The sequence below is a fragment of the Sturnus vulgaris genome, chromosome 17 (assembly GCF_052056855.1).
Source record: "Sturnus vulgaris isolate bStuVul1 chromosome 17, bStuVul1.hap1, whole genome shotgun sequence".
Taxonomy (NCBI): domain Eukaryota; kingdom Metazoa; phylum Chordata; class Aves; order Passeriformes; family Sturnidae; genus Sturnus; species Sturnus vulgaris.
This window is the reverse complement of record NC_142259.1, coordinates 6230549-6243974: the sequence shown is the minus strand read 5'-3', so window position 1 is coordinate 6243974 and position 13426 is coordinate 6230549. Positions and strand designations below refer to the sequence as shown.

General features: G+C 48.1%; 1 protein-coding gene across 9 annotated transcripts in view; it reads left to right on the top strand.

The window, feature by feature from the left end:
• Positions 1-13426, top strand: part of KCNQ2 (potassium voltage-gated channel subfamily Q member 2) — a 74088-nt gene that overhangs the window by 12097 nt on the left and 48565 nt on the right. For all 9 annotated transcript variants that reach the window (XM_088174796.1, XM_088174795.1, XM_088174792.1 and 6 more), the window contains exons 2-3: positions 11564-11654; positions 12461-12587. In XM_088174796.1, the coding sequence (XP_088030922.1) occupies positions 11564-11654; positions 12461-12587 (218 nt within the window). The remainder of the gene's footprint in view (positions 1-11563; positions 11655-12460; positions 12588-13426) is intronic.

Sequence of the window (13426 nt, the reverse complement as noted above, 5' to 3'; positions counted from 1 at the left end):
CTTTGTGCTACTCCAGAAGGATTTATTGCTTGCTAAGGGCCATGGATATGTCTTGAGATAGACCTGGGTTTAACTTCACCTATGCCCCTGTGTGCTGGGGGGAATCATCACCATGTTTTCCAGTTGGAAGCTGAGGTACAGAGGAATTCAGTGGCACAGGATGCCTGCAGCATAAAAATCCAGCATCCCTGCTCCCCAGGCTGTAACTCTAGCCTCTCCCTCCTAAAGCTGCAGTAACCATTTCCCATAGAGTAGGAGCCTTCAGGATGTATCCTTGTCCCATCACGCCTTCCTAGGTTCTGAATTATTAAATATTGTCTCTGATCTCCATTATAAATGTTTTTAAGGCATAGTTACTTATCAGAATAGAAAATGCTCTGGTTTTGGCTTCATCTGCTTATGGCATTTACAATAAATGAGAACAGTTTAAGAAAAAATGGGCTGGAAGTGTTCAAGGCCAGGTTGGACACACCATCGAGCAACAAGGTCTAGTGGAAGGTGACAAGGTCTAGTGGAAGGTGTCCCTGCCTATGGCAGGAGGGTTAGAATGAAATGATCTTTAAAGTCCCCTCCAACCCAAACCATTCTGTGATTCTATTAAAAAAAAAAATCATGCTTCAGTGGCAGATAAACACAGAGAAGTAAGATCTTTACCAGAGATGTCCAATTTTTTCCCAGTGGGCACTGGTTTGTGTCTTCTGTTTAAACCGAAATCTCATGCAAATTCATTAGTGTTAATAGGCTGAAGAGTGATTGTTGCCGTGACTTCCACTGTGCCAGGTTATAACTTTGCTCTGCAAGTGCTCCTTCCCACATCCCCATCACCTCCTCCTGCAGCTGACAGTGGCCCCAGCACACCAGCCTGGCGGTACCAGGACTGTACCTCTGGCTTAGAGGGAGCAAGGAGAAGGTGCAGATGCAGAGCAGGAGCCCCAGGGCCAGCTGCAGATCCAGGCAGCTGCTGAGCTCAGCGCTGGTTCCCTGTGGCTCCTGGAGCCTGCAGTCCTGGCTGCGGATTGCCGTAATTCCCAAGGTCAGATCCGTGCTCGCTGCCTGTGAGGAATGGGTGGTACCTGCAGCTCTGCAGGAGATGGTTTGAGCAGCACAAACCCAACCGTGCTCCTGCTGTTGGTCATTCCCTTGCTGCAGCAGGGTCTTGCCCCACAGCTGGGCACATCTGTGTGTGGCTGTACCAGGCACCTGCAGCATCCCCGAGTGGAGCTGCTGGATGTCACCCAGGTGGGAGATTCCCTGTTTTTCCAGAGGAATGAACTGTGGAAGCTGCCTTGGGAGTAAGCTGGGAATTTGATGTGGGATCTCACTGCTGCCAGGCTGGCTCTGATTTCCTCTGGACCTCAGGGGAGAAGCAGCATCTCCTTCTCCTGTTCCCAGGCTGAGCTGCAGCAGCTCTCCCAGGCAGCAGCACAGCGATGCTGCAGGGCTGGGGGAGCTGCTGGGGGACTTGGATCATGCCTGAGAAAAGGGGGTTAAGAGCAGGTTTTTGCAAGCCTTTGCCTGCCATTTTAAACGGGAAGGATGTTTCCCTGGCAACGAGATGGATGCTTCCCAGCAGAGCATATGGCTTCCATCGACTTTGATTTACCAGCGTGTTGAAATGGCAGCTAGATAATCTCTCTTCAGCTTTACTGTGTCCATGCCCTGTGTCCCTGTTCCTTAGGAGTTTTTAAAGGATGCAGCCCCTGCAGTGCTGCTCCCGCTCCTGTCCCAGGGCTGGGGTCTCGTGCCAGAGCTGGGTCTGGGGAGCTTTGCAAAGAGGAACCTGCACAGAAGACCTGAGCATCACCCGGAGCAAGGAGCTGGAGGGTGGGAAGGAAAACCTTCCCTGCCTCTGCTGCCTTTCCCCAGCTGAGCAGCTCCTCCTCCTCAGAGATTACAATCCATAGCTCTCTCTTCCTATTCTCCTCCCTGCTTTAAATCATTTTTAGATGTTTTCCACCTTTCACCACACAATCATCTGCCTCCTGCAGCTTGCTATTTATTGTTGTGTTTACTGGCACAGGGAAATAAGTAAAGGGAACAAACCTGTCATTTGCTGTGTGGGGGAACATGGGGGAGCTGCTTTTTGGGAGCTCGTGGCTTTCCTAGGCTGGCTGCTGTGTGCCAGCCCCATGGAGCTCACATGGCAACCTCCTCTGAGAGGAGGGGGGAAGAGGTTCTTATCCTCACTGCTGCCTATCACTTTGGCAAAGTTGATGAAAATCAGCCAGCAGGTCCAAATTTTAGGTAGAGACAGGGAGGCAGCCAGACAGGGCAATCATGTGAGGCTCATCCATTGCTTCAGGAGTCAGGAGATCCACAGAGGTTTGGTCACCACCTGGTTGGTGCTGTCTGAGCCCGATTCCCATCTGCCCATGTCTGGTTGATAGCAATGTGGAGCAGTGAGGGACAGGTGTGGGGTTTGGGAACTGCCTGGGTGATGTAGCCTTAACTGAAGAGGTTGTGCTGACCTGTGAACTGCTGCATTGCAGGGACAGCTGGGGGATGCATTCATTCCTCCCCTCTTCCACTGATGGAGGTTTTGGGGGAGCTTTGGGTGAGATAATTTCATTTTTTGCAGGTATCCAGGTGAGCACAAAAGCCTGACCTGAATGTGTTGGCTCTCAGCCCCAACCCTGCTTGCAGCAGGCCCCCAAAGCTGCCCAGTTCAAAGGAGGCTCCCTCCTTAACTGAGGTTGCCTTGATTTCCTGGGGCAGGCCCATGGCTCTCCTCCTCTTTCTGAGCAGTTCAGCTCTCTGGGCAGCCTCTCCCTCTGCAAAAGGTTCTCGATGTGTGAGCCATGCTCACCTGCTCCCATCCACCTGCAGAATTTGGGTAATGCCAGGGAAGAAGTGAGAGGTGACAGAAGTGATTAATTGTCCTCTGGTGCTGGGGATTAATGTATCAGGTGCCAAGAGAGGCTGTGCCCTGGCAGACCTGGCACTGTCTGTGCAGGTGTCATGAGCTGCCTGTTCTCTGCTGTGAGCCAAGGAGGTGCCAGTGTGGGTGGTGGCAGGATGATGTCCCCATCGCTCCTGGGGAGCACAAATCTGGCTACTGCTCAGGGAAACTTTGCTGATGGAGAGGAAAAGATGGAAAAGGACTTTTGAATTCAGAGTTGCAGCTCCTGGGAGACTCAAAATAGTTCTGTTAATGGTGAAGTTAAGCAGGGATTGACTGGCAGCTGGTGTGATGTTCTCCCCTCCCTGCGGCATAACTGGGCTGGTTCAGCAATTTTTTAGGGATAAAGAGCACTGTCTTCTAAATGCTGAGCTCTCCAGAGATCCAAGTTTGTTTTGCATCCCTTCACCCTGGGCAGCTCCTCTGGGCTGCCTGTCTGCATGGCCCAGATGCTGCTCCTGGAAAAAATGTTCCCTGGCAGGAGCAGCTTGACAGGCATGGAAAGCACCAGGGCTGTGTTCTGCCACCTCTGCCTCATGATCTCCTACCAGCACAGGGAAGGGATGCAGAGCTCCAAAACTGACCTCTGCCCTTTGATTTCTGGTGCTGGACCTAATCCTGCATTTCCTCTTGTGCCAAACTCAGGTGTCTCTCAGGCATCTCAGGGTTTGGACCCAGCTGAGCTGGAGCCTCTCCTGTGGCAGTGCAGCCTCCTTGGCCTTCAGGGCATTATTCCTGATTTGTGCTGGGGTGAGTGAGAGGGAACATCAATCCTGATTATTGTGGCATTCCTGTTATTCCTCGGGTTATATTTTTTTTTACCCAGTTTGGGGCTCATAATTTCTTGGGGACTGAAATCCAAAGGCTGTAAGCCTTTTGCACCTTGGCTGTGAGCTCCTGCTCACTACCTGGGACAAGAGAGGTAAGGTTAAACAGATGTTGAAATTACCAACTCTTAGATTTTACCTGGGCAGTTTGTAAATACTTCCTTATTTTCCCCAAGACTCTGTTAACTAAACAAACAAAGGAACAAATGAAATTACGAGGGCTTTGGTAATCCTTGCATTTTACACTTTGGTGTTATCCATTAGCCTCTGGTTCTCAGAAACCACATCCTTGTCTTCTAATCATCAAGGAATGAAGCTGGGGATGTACTCTGGGAAGTGGCTGGGGCATCTGAATGCCTTCAAAATTGCCAATATCTCGTCCATTCTCCTTCACTCTTAGCTGGGAGGGAGCCCAAGAGCAACAGATTTGGGGTCCTGCTTTCACAGGAGCACAAGCCAAGGGCCTGACCCTTGAGGAAATGGAGGTTTTTAAAGGCAGCACAAGGATTTTGAGCCATTTAGTTGCCTTCTGTGGGTCTGGGACAGTTCAGGTGGCTGCTGAGAGCTGCCGAGCCCCTGTGGCAGCAGCTCCCTAAGGATGCTCTCAGCAAGGATTTTTATTTCTGAGGTGCTGAAATTCGTGCTGCTGTAGAACTAGTGCAGAGTCAGAGATGGGGAAGGGAAGCTGAAGGAGCTCAGGGGGATGGAGCTCGTCCTTCGTGGGCAGGAAACCTCGGGCTCCAGCTGAATTGCTGCTTCTGGGACAGACCTTTGAAAAACCAGCTACTATTCCTGTCTGCCACGGGAACCAGCCCGATTGGAGACAATCTTCCTATCTGCAATTAGACCAGAGCCTATTTTTGTATATCACATTCCCTCGAGGAATGTTTAGATGAGATGCAGCATTACATTTTATAGGGACAGCTTTCTTTTAACCCAGTTTTAGAGCTCACCTAAGTCAGATCGAGTGACTTGCCCAGGTCAGTCAGAGAGTTTGACCTCAGCAAGAGGAATTTTAATTCCTGCATGCTCCAGCCATGCAGCATTTCCTTGCCTTCTGAAATTTATTTTTCTTGAGGTGTTATAGAAAAGCAAGGCTTAAGAAACAGAAATAACTTGATCTTCAAATAGGGATAAAGATTGGATCAGGAAGGTTTGTATTCCTGTGCTCACTAGCAATGATTTCTCCAGGGTGGGGAGGAAGCAGAGGGGAATACCCTGTGGGATGAGGAGCAGTGCTCAGATTTCAATCTGAATAATGTGGGTATTGCATGAGACAGCAACTTTCCCTCACATTAAAATCAATGAACATGATCTGAATAAATGCCTGCACAGACATTTTGAGAATTACTTAAATGTCCAATATTTTATACTCTTAATTTACCTCCCAATGCACTGTAATTGCACCGTGGGCTTTAAGATTCTCTCCCATGAACCATTTCTGCAGCTGCGTGAATATATTTCTCCCCAAATTTTTTTGAAAGAAAGCCTCAGCCCGGCAGAGCTGGGTCCCAGCAGGAACAGACTCTTCTGGCAGGTGCACAGGCTTGATTAATACTTTGGGTTTTCCTCCAGACATCTGGCTCCTCTGAGGCTGCGTGTGCAGGGCGAGGAGAATACGCAGACAAGCATTTCCAAGTGATTCATTCTGGGTGAGGACAAAGCAGAACATTGGAGCTAGAACTTTGCATGCAGTCATTATTATTAATAAGGCTTTTATTCAGCCTAAGTTAAATGATTAGAGCCAGCCTGTAAAAAGCCCAAGCAATTCCTTACATTTAACTCCTTTTCCCACTGTAAGAGTTTAGATCTTGATCTCCATTCCCTGGCATTTCCAGATGGCTTTTGTTCTTTGAGCCTTCAATCCAGAAAAGCTCTTAAGATCACTCTTGCTCCTAAGTGTGAAGATACACAGTCCTCTGCTGGACTAGGAACAAGTTATTTCATGGAAACCCAATTTCAGCTCAAATTCCTGCAGTCCATGGGTTTGGATCAGGACTCTGGCACTCCTGTTACGAGCAAGGGCAAAAGGCTGGAGGAGCTTTTGGAATGGAAATTGATTTCAAAAGTTGTGGATATTGAAGGAAAAATTTCCTAAATCTTGCTTTTTATTTCTGAGAAATGTGCTTCCTAAATAGTAGGAAGGCAGGGCAAGAGGTTTTCTTGTGACTTGGTTGTGCCACTTTGCCATGCTCTCACAGAGGGATTTCACAGCTGTGTGTCACAGATGTGGCACTTGGGGACATGGTTTAGTGGTGGCCTTGGCAGTGCTGGGGAAGGGTTGGACTCCAAGATCCTGGAGGGTTTTTCAACTTAAATAATTCTATGATTTTCCTTCCCATCCTAGGGCCAGTCCTTTAAGATCCTTTGGATCTCTGAGAGCTATTTCTCTGTAGCCTGATGAATTCTCACCTCCCAGCACACCACCCAAAGCCTCACTGTGCATACCACAGCCTTCCCTGGAACACTTTGGTCCTCTGGAGATGCTCCAGTGCTCCTTTTAGACCACCTGCTCCAGTGGAAGGTGTCAGTGCCAAGGCAGGGGCTTGGAATTAGGTGATCTCTAAGGTCCTTTTCAACTAAACCATTCACACCACAGTCCTTAGTGCTCATTATGGCTTTGTACAAGCAAGGGGGTTCTTATCAAGGCTGCTCAGGCATCACCTGAGTGACTGAGAATGCACAGGAGCTGTAAATGTTATCCCAGACAGGCCTTTGATAATGATTTATTAAAAAGTTTATAAACCATGACAATCCCTGCCTTGGAGCCAGCCAGTGTGTTCACCACAAACAATGTTTCCTACCTGCATGGATGCTCAGGGATCCCCCAGGCTCATCCAAGGAGCAAAACCTCAGGACAGAGGATGGGGCTGGGCATGGCCAAACCTGAGGGGATTGAGATGCCACCAGGAGTTATTTTTGGGAAGGAGGGCTTTTACTAAGACACAGCACCAAAAGACAGGACTCTCCACTTCTATTTCCAGCTCTTCTAGTGACAGAATTTGCCTTGGGAGATGATTTTGGCTGAGACCAAGGGATGTGGGAACCCAGAGTGAGATATTTAGGCTTCTATTCAGCCTTAGAAATGAGCAGCCAGGTTGCAAGTCACAGCAGGATTGCTTACATGAATAAAGATGATGGATGCTCCTGGCTAAGGGTAGGTGCCATACAACTAAGTCTTTATCTCTGGAACAGTCATGGCTTTCTCAGTGTTTTGCTTCTGACTCAGTGGAGGTTTAAATTCAGCTGCAAATACTCCCATTCTGATTTCGAGACTCTCTGAGCACTAAAAGGCATTTGCCAATCTCTGTTTCTCTTTGCTGTGGATGCTCTTTCACCTTCACTTATTGTCATTTCTGTATTTTCCTGGCCTTTGATTTACATCAAAGTTTTAGGTACTTGAACTGCAGCGTTTTACAGAGCCCACAGAAATCCCAGGATTTATTGGGATTGCGGTTGGATTGCACATAAGCACGTCAGTTTTATTTTAGCACAATTATCAATGCCCTGTTTACATCCCCAAAGTAATTTTCAAGTGTTTTAAATGTTTTAAGTTGCTTTTCATTGTGCAGCTCTTGAATGCTTGTAGTGGAATACTCTTCCTTTCCAGCTTTGCCCCTTCTAATTAAGCAAATTATTCATGGCCTTTCTCAATTCCAGGGAAAGCCATCAAAGTGGGCAACAAGCACGGTGGTTTATTACAAGCTTCTGTCACCTCCTTGTGTTGTATCCATCTCCATCACATCCAGGAATCCAATTGCTAATTAGTGGTGCTCCATCAGAGGAGCCCCAACGTTTCTGAATGTCGTTGAATGTTCTTTGAATATGAGTATTTCAGGAATAAATATAGAGGCCTTTTAAAATTCTTATGTAAATGGGCATGTAGATTCCAAGGGGGTTTCTTTTGGAAGGCAAATTAGATGATTAACCTGAGAAGCTTTAGGATGATTCCATCATGTGCTTTCACTGAGGAAGGAAAAAAAAAAGAGAAAAGGACAGTCTTTCGTGTTTCATGCCATTTTAAGTATTTTTATTTCCAAGGGGGAGTTCAGCCATTCCTTTTTCTGTTGCTAACCTGAAGCACGGTGGATATGAAATCTGGATATGCAGATTTTGTGCTGGGATTTAAAAATTGTAATAAGAAGCTTGCATGGGTGTTTTAAGTCAACATAACCTTTGAATGTAAAGTCAGACTTTGGAGGTCTTTGGATTTCCTGGTATTAGCAGCAGTCAGATTTGCACAGCTGAGTCTTGGTTGAGCTTAAAGGTCTCAGCAACAGGTGTGGGGATGCCAGAGCAGCAGAAGGTGCTGGGGGCCTGCAGGAATGGGTGGTGGGTGAGAAAATGCAGTGAGGTGACCTTCTCCAGCAGGCTGGAGACAGATTTCTCCTTCCTGTCACTGTGGAGAGGAGACAGTGCTCCCAAACCACCCTGAATCCTGCCCGGAGTTTTGGGGATGCTGGATGCTGACTCCAGCCGTGCTTCAGGCAGGACCTGTGTGCTCAGGAGGAGGATATTGTCTTCTCCAATGTTTCAAGCAGAATTGGCATCATTAATGTAAAAATCATTAGATGGGACCTAATTAATGTTCCTTATTGCACATTAACATTTCCCAGAGTCAGGCTGCAGACGTAATTTGCTTTCATTAGATATGTAGCTTTAAAAATTAGATTCATCCCAACTGCTACACTATTTATTGGCTTGTTTCCCTTCCCTTACCTATCCATTATTATCTGAAGCCCTTTCCTGATCTGTCTGGGTAGATTAGGTGGAATTAAAGCAGAGTCCAGCTTCCTGTTCCCCACTGCCCTCCCTCTGTGACAGCTCAGAGGATACATGCCCTGATGTGCACGTACCTCTCAGCTTCCCTCTTCCACTCCTCTGTCCAGAGGGCATCTGCAGATCCCTCAAAGCCTCCCAGGAGCCAGACAGACCTCAAGCCCCCAAATGCAGTTTCCTTGCAGAAAGGTGTCATTCTCTGAGTCTCCTTTTGCAGCCCCCAGAGGTTGGTGGGCCCCACAGTCAGGCAGAGAAGCTGTGGGATGTATGTGCAGCTATTTTGGGAGCTATTTTGGGATGTGTGTGCAGCTCATCCTGTGCTGATCCAGAGCCTGCATCCCTTGCTGGCAGTGCTGCTCCTTACCTGGTGGCTGGGAGATTCCTTACCTGTTGGGACTGAGCCAGGGGGAGGTTTTGTCCCTGTGGGATTTGGCCATGGATCTCCCACGCTCTGCTGGAGAAGCTGGTGCATTCCCTGCTGCCTCCTGTGCTCGGCAGAGCTGTAATTAATGCTGGCCCTGCCAGCCTGATCTGCATCAGATCTCCCTGGCAATGGAAGCCCTGGGGAGCCCAGAGTGGAAATTGCAGCAGCTCAGAGCTGGCCCTGGGGAGCTGAGGAGCAGGGAGAGGCCGGGATGAGGCTGCAGGGATGAAGGGAAGGGGGAGAAGCAGCACCCAGGTGTCCAACTGCTCCAGTAGCACCTGGAGCTGCCCCAGCTCCCCCCATAACCACGGCTTGCACAGCCCATCCTTGACATTTGAAGTGATAGAGCAATTTCTATTAATTTTTTTTTCCCCACTGTCCCATCAATATCTATCTAGTGACAACTTAACATACAGGAATCCTTTTTGTGGTGTGTGTCCCTGCCGGGATTCATGAATTGATAGTGGCTTCATTCTGGATCAATCCAAGGTGATCAACTGAGCAAACACAGCGTGCAAGCCTGCTCTGATTTTGGCATTTTGCTTTCAGCCCTTCCTCAGGCACTTTACAGTGATGTTTGGTCACAAAAATAAATGCACCTCATATTCTATTTCTTTAATCTGAAAATGTAGAATTCTCTTTTCCCTTGATCCATTTCCATTATAATTTTTTTTTTAGTTTATTTTTTTTCTCTCTTTCTTCTCTCATTGATTATTCATTTGTTTCTCACTTCAGAATAGAAGTTTGCAGCAAAATCTGGGCCATTCCAGGAGTGCAGCAGCCTAGTTGCAGCTCCTTCCCTCCTGGAGCGTGGGTTCTGCTCCCCCTGCCACGTTGTGGGCAGCAGTGGGGTCCCTCCTGCAGCTCCCAGGGCATGGCCCCAGCAATCTGGAGGATGTTGGGATGGATGGAGTCCATCTGACTGCAGGGCAGGTTGTGGTGGGATTGTTTATGGCAAAGATCTTAAAAGGCCAGCTTGGGGAGAAAAGATACTGAAGTGAGACCTAGGCAAGACATTGAGTGGCATCAGGAGTGGGATTGCAAATGAGGTTTTCCTACTCTCCTGAGGTTGTTTCAAGTGTCTGCACACCAAATCCGGTGTGAGAAGGAGAAATTTGCAGTGAGAAATCAGGCAATTATCTGCTTGATGCTGGATTCATCTTGTGGCTGATAAAGCTCAGCCTTGGCTGAGATGGCTCTGAAAATCCCTTACCTTCAGCAGTCCCTACCTCATCACCACATTTCAGCCTGTGGTTTGAATAAATACTGAAAATCTCTCTGTTTTTACTTGTTACTGTGACATTAATGGTCACTGCAAAGCCACAAGCACGACCTGGTGGTGTGAAACTCCTTTTCTTTATTCACCAAAAAGCATCAGCCCCCACCAGCAGAACCAAACCTTATAAATATTCACAATGCAGTTTGTAGGAATGTGAGACAAAGTCAGACAGATGAATTATTTAATGCTCTTAAAGAATGCAGCTTTTAGTTTCTCCTTGCGCTGGCCTACTTTATTGTATTAGTAAATCGATCCTGAGTAAATTAATTTCCCTGCTTTTGTTGGAGCAAGCAGCGGGCAGGGGTGGGAGCCTCCATCCCTGAGCAGATGCCAGCACACCTCGGCAGCTGCAGATTCAGGCGCTGAGTGTCAGAGAGAGCCGAGCTCCTGTCACTCATCCTGTGCCCTTTGATTTGCATCAGAACATCCAGCACTGGGCAGCCTTGATGGGGACAGGCAGTGAGTGACAGGCTGGGGTGGCACTGCCCAGGCTGCTTTTGGGAGGCTGCCCGTGGATGTAGATGTCAATGAGAGCTGGATGCATGCTGGGGTTTGAGCATCTCCTCGATTTTGTGGTAACTGAGAGAGCTGATATCAAGGTTGTATCCCTGCAGTTTGTGGCAGGATGAGGCTTCTTTTGTCCCTGAAGAGCTGGGACAGAGCCCAGCCCAGCTCCTTTCCCTGTGCCAACAGCACCAAAATCACATTCCCTTGAGCTGGACAAAACCCCTTTTCTGTCCCATGTGTGGCCACAGAAGAGCAGAGGAACAACCACCCATCTCCCAGTGATGCCCCAACAAACCCGAAAAGTCACCAGGCTTTCCAGACAGCAGAGAGTTAATGTGGAGTACCTGCCTGAGAAAGGAGCATTAAATCCACCCAAAAATGTCCTACTCTGGCAAGAATTGCAGCACCACTTCTGTGTGAGCTTCTGTGGATGTCAATGATTAAGTGGAGCTCCTGCTCAGCCCATGCTCCTGCTCCTCAGCCAGTCTGCTCCCCTCTTATCCCAGTTAGAAATGTCCCTGCTTGTTTGGATGCTTTTGGACGTGTGTTTCTGAAAGAGCTGACACGTCCTTGGGGGAAAAAATGTCAGAAGTGATTAGAGCTGCCAGCTGGAAGGGGAACTGGATTGGTACTGGCCAAACTGGGGGTAGTCCAATGTGTCCATCCACACATAACCTTCCAGTTAGCAAAACTGGGCACTTGACTTTTACGTGGTGTTATAGCAGCTGTGCAGTAAATACTCAGAGAGAAATATATCCAAAACTGCTCTCTGAGTGCGTTGGATGAGTATGAAAATTTACTGCCATTAAGACTGACCTTCTCTCTCTCTCCCTTTTTGTGTTCTTTAGTTTTCTACTAGTGTTCTCCTGCCTGGTGCTGTCTGTCTTTTCGACCATTGATGAGTACCAGAACAGCTCAGAAGGGGCCCTTTACATCCTGGTAAGTGGGGGCTGACAGTGGGGTATTAAATAAAGTCAAAACCACACAAACTCCTGAGTCTTGGGGTGTTTTAGGCAAGAATTTAAGCTGTCCCTTGTGAGAAGGGGACTACTCGGGCCTGTGGGTCAGAAATGGGAAAAAAAAATTAAAAAGTCTGGGGCTGCTGGATTCACCTGTCTCCTCTCCTTTTGTCTATTTTCCTATTCCCCATTCCTGCCCTACATCAAATCAAAAGGTGCTGCAGACTAATTAGGGCTTCACTGGGTTTGACACCAGTGAGAAAGGTGAGACAAGATCTCAGAGAGAAGGGAGCATGCATGGGATATTCAGGTGGAGATGGAAGGAGATGGAAAGAGCTCACGTGGCATCAGGGGATGGAGGATCTACACCATGCCTGCACCAGATCTCCCAGTTTTCTAGGGAAAAAGCTGAAATCCCCTTTTGTCATCCTCTAGGATTATTCCCGTTCAGTGATTCCCATCTCTGCCCTTCCCTCAGCATTAACTGAGCTGAGTCCTGGAGACTGGTGGCAGGGAGACAACGAGGTGTTCATCAGTCCTGTGATGGGGGAACAAGCACAATGTGAGGAGGTGTAAAACTCCAGTTCATGACTACAACGTGCAGCACCTCTCACCGCCCTGGGGAGGGGGAGGGAACACACAGAAGCAGAGATCTGATGATCTCTGAGCCTGGGCTCTCTGCTGAGCGCTGCAGACAGCTCTGTGATGTATTTTCCGAGGTGTATTTTCCTGAGAGTGCTCTCCATCATCGTTTTGTCCCCGCTGATGGCACCGTTGTCCTTGCAGGAAATCGTCACCATCGTGGTGTTTGGGGTGGAATATTTCGTGCGGATCTGGGCCGCCGGCTGCTGCTGCCGCTACCGGGGCTGGAGGGGACGGTTGAAATTTGCCCGCAAACCTTTCTGTGTCATCGGTAAGGCCATGAGATTCCCCAGTTCAGGATGGCCAATCCAAGCACTTGCTTGCACGGTGCTCCAGTGTCTTGCATGTATTTTGGGGATTAAACTTCAGCCGGTTCATGGTCACCTTGAAAAAGGGAAAAAACCCCAAAGGCAGAAGTCCTAATCCATAGCTGTGCTTTTTGGTATTCACCACAGGGCTCTCCCTGTTTTCTGCTGGCCTAGGAGCCATCCCAGTGCCCTGCATACCTCAAGCATCACTGACAGCTTTAGAAACAGGGTTTAGCCAGGAGAAGCTGAGCACAGGAACTGGAATCCTGCAATCTGCATCCAACCTCCACACCAAATTGTTCCCAAGTCATTGAAACTCTGTGTCTTGCTTTGCCTTTCCTGGTGCTGATGAGCTGCTTCACAAGGGAGTTGTGAGACTTAATTAATTATTGTTTGCAAAGCACTCGACGAGTCTCCTGTGAGAGAGGCCATCTGGGCACAGCAGTGATATTTTCTGGGATTAGAAATGGACAGAGTGGCCATGCCCTTTGCTATGGAGACTGCCTTTGGCTGCCCAGAAGCTGGCAATGGTCATATGCAGGATTTCAGTTTATTCCACAGAAAAACGCTCTTATAAAATTTGTGTAGCAAATCAGGGAAGAAGGAGGTTTATGGGATCTTTGATATGTATTGAGCAAGACTTTTTTCTTTCCTTAATCACTTTAGGATTACCATGGATGATGTATAGATTTTCATTTCCAGTTTAGATGGGGGAATTCCCTGCTCTGTGTAACAGGCAGCTATAGCTGATAAAAGAAAAGGCCTTTGGCAAGGATTTAATCCAATGTTAACACTGAATCAG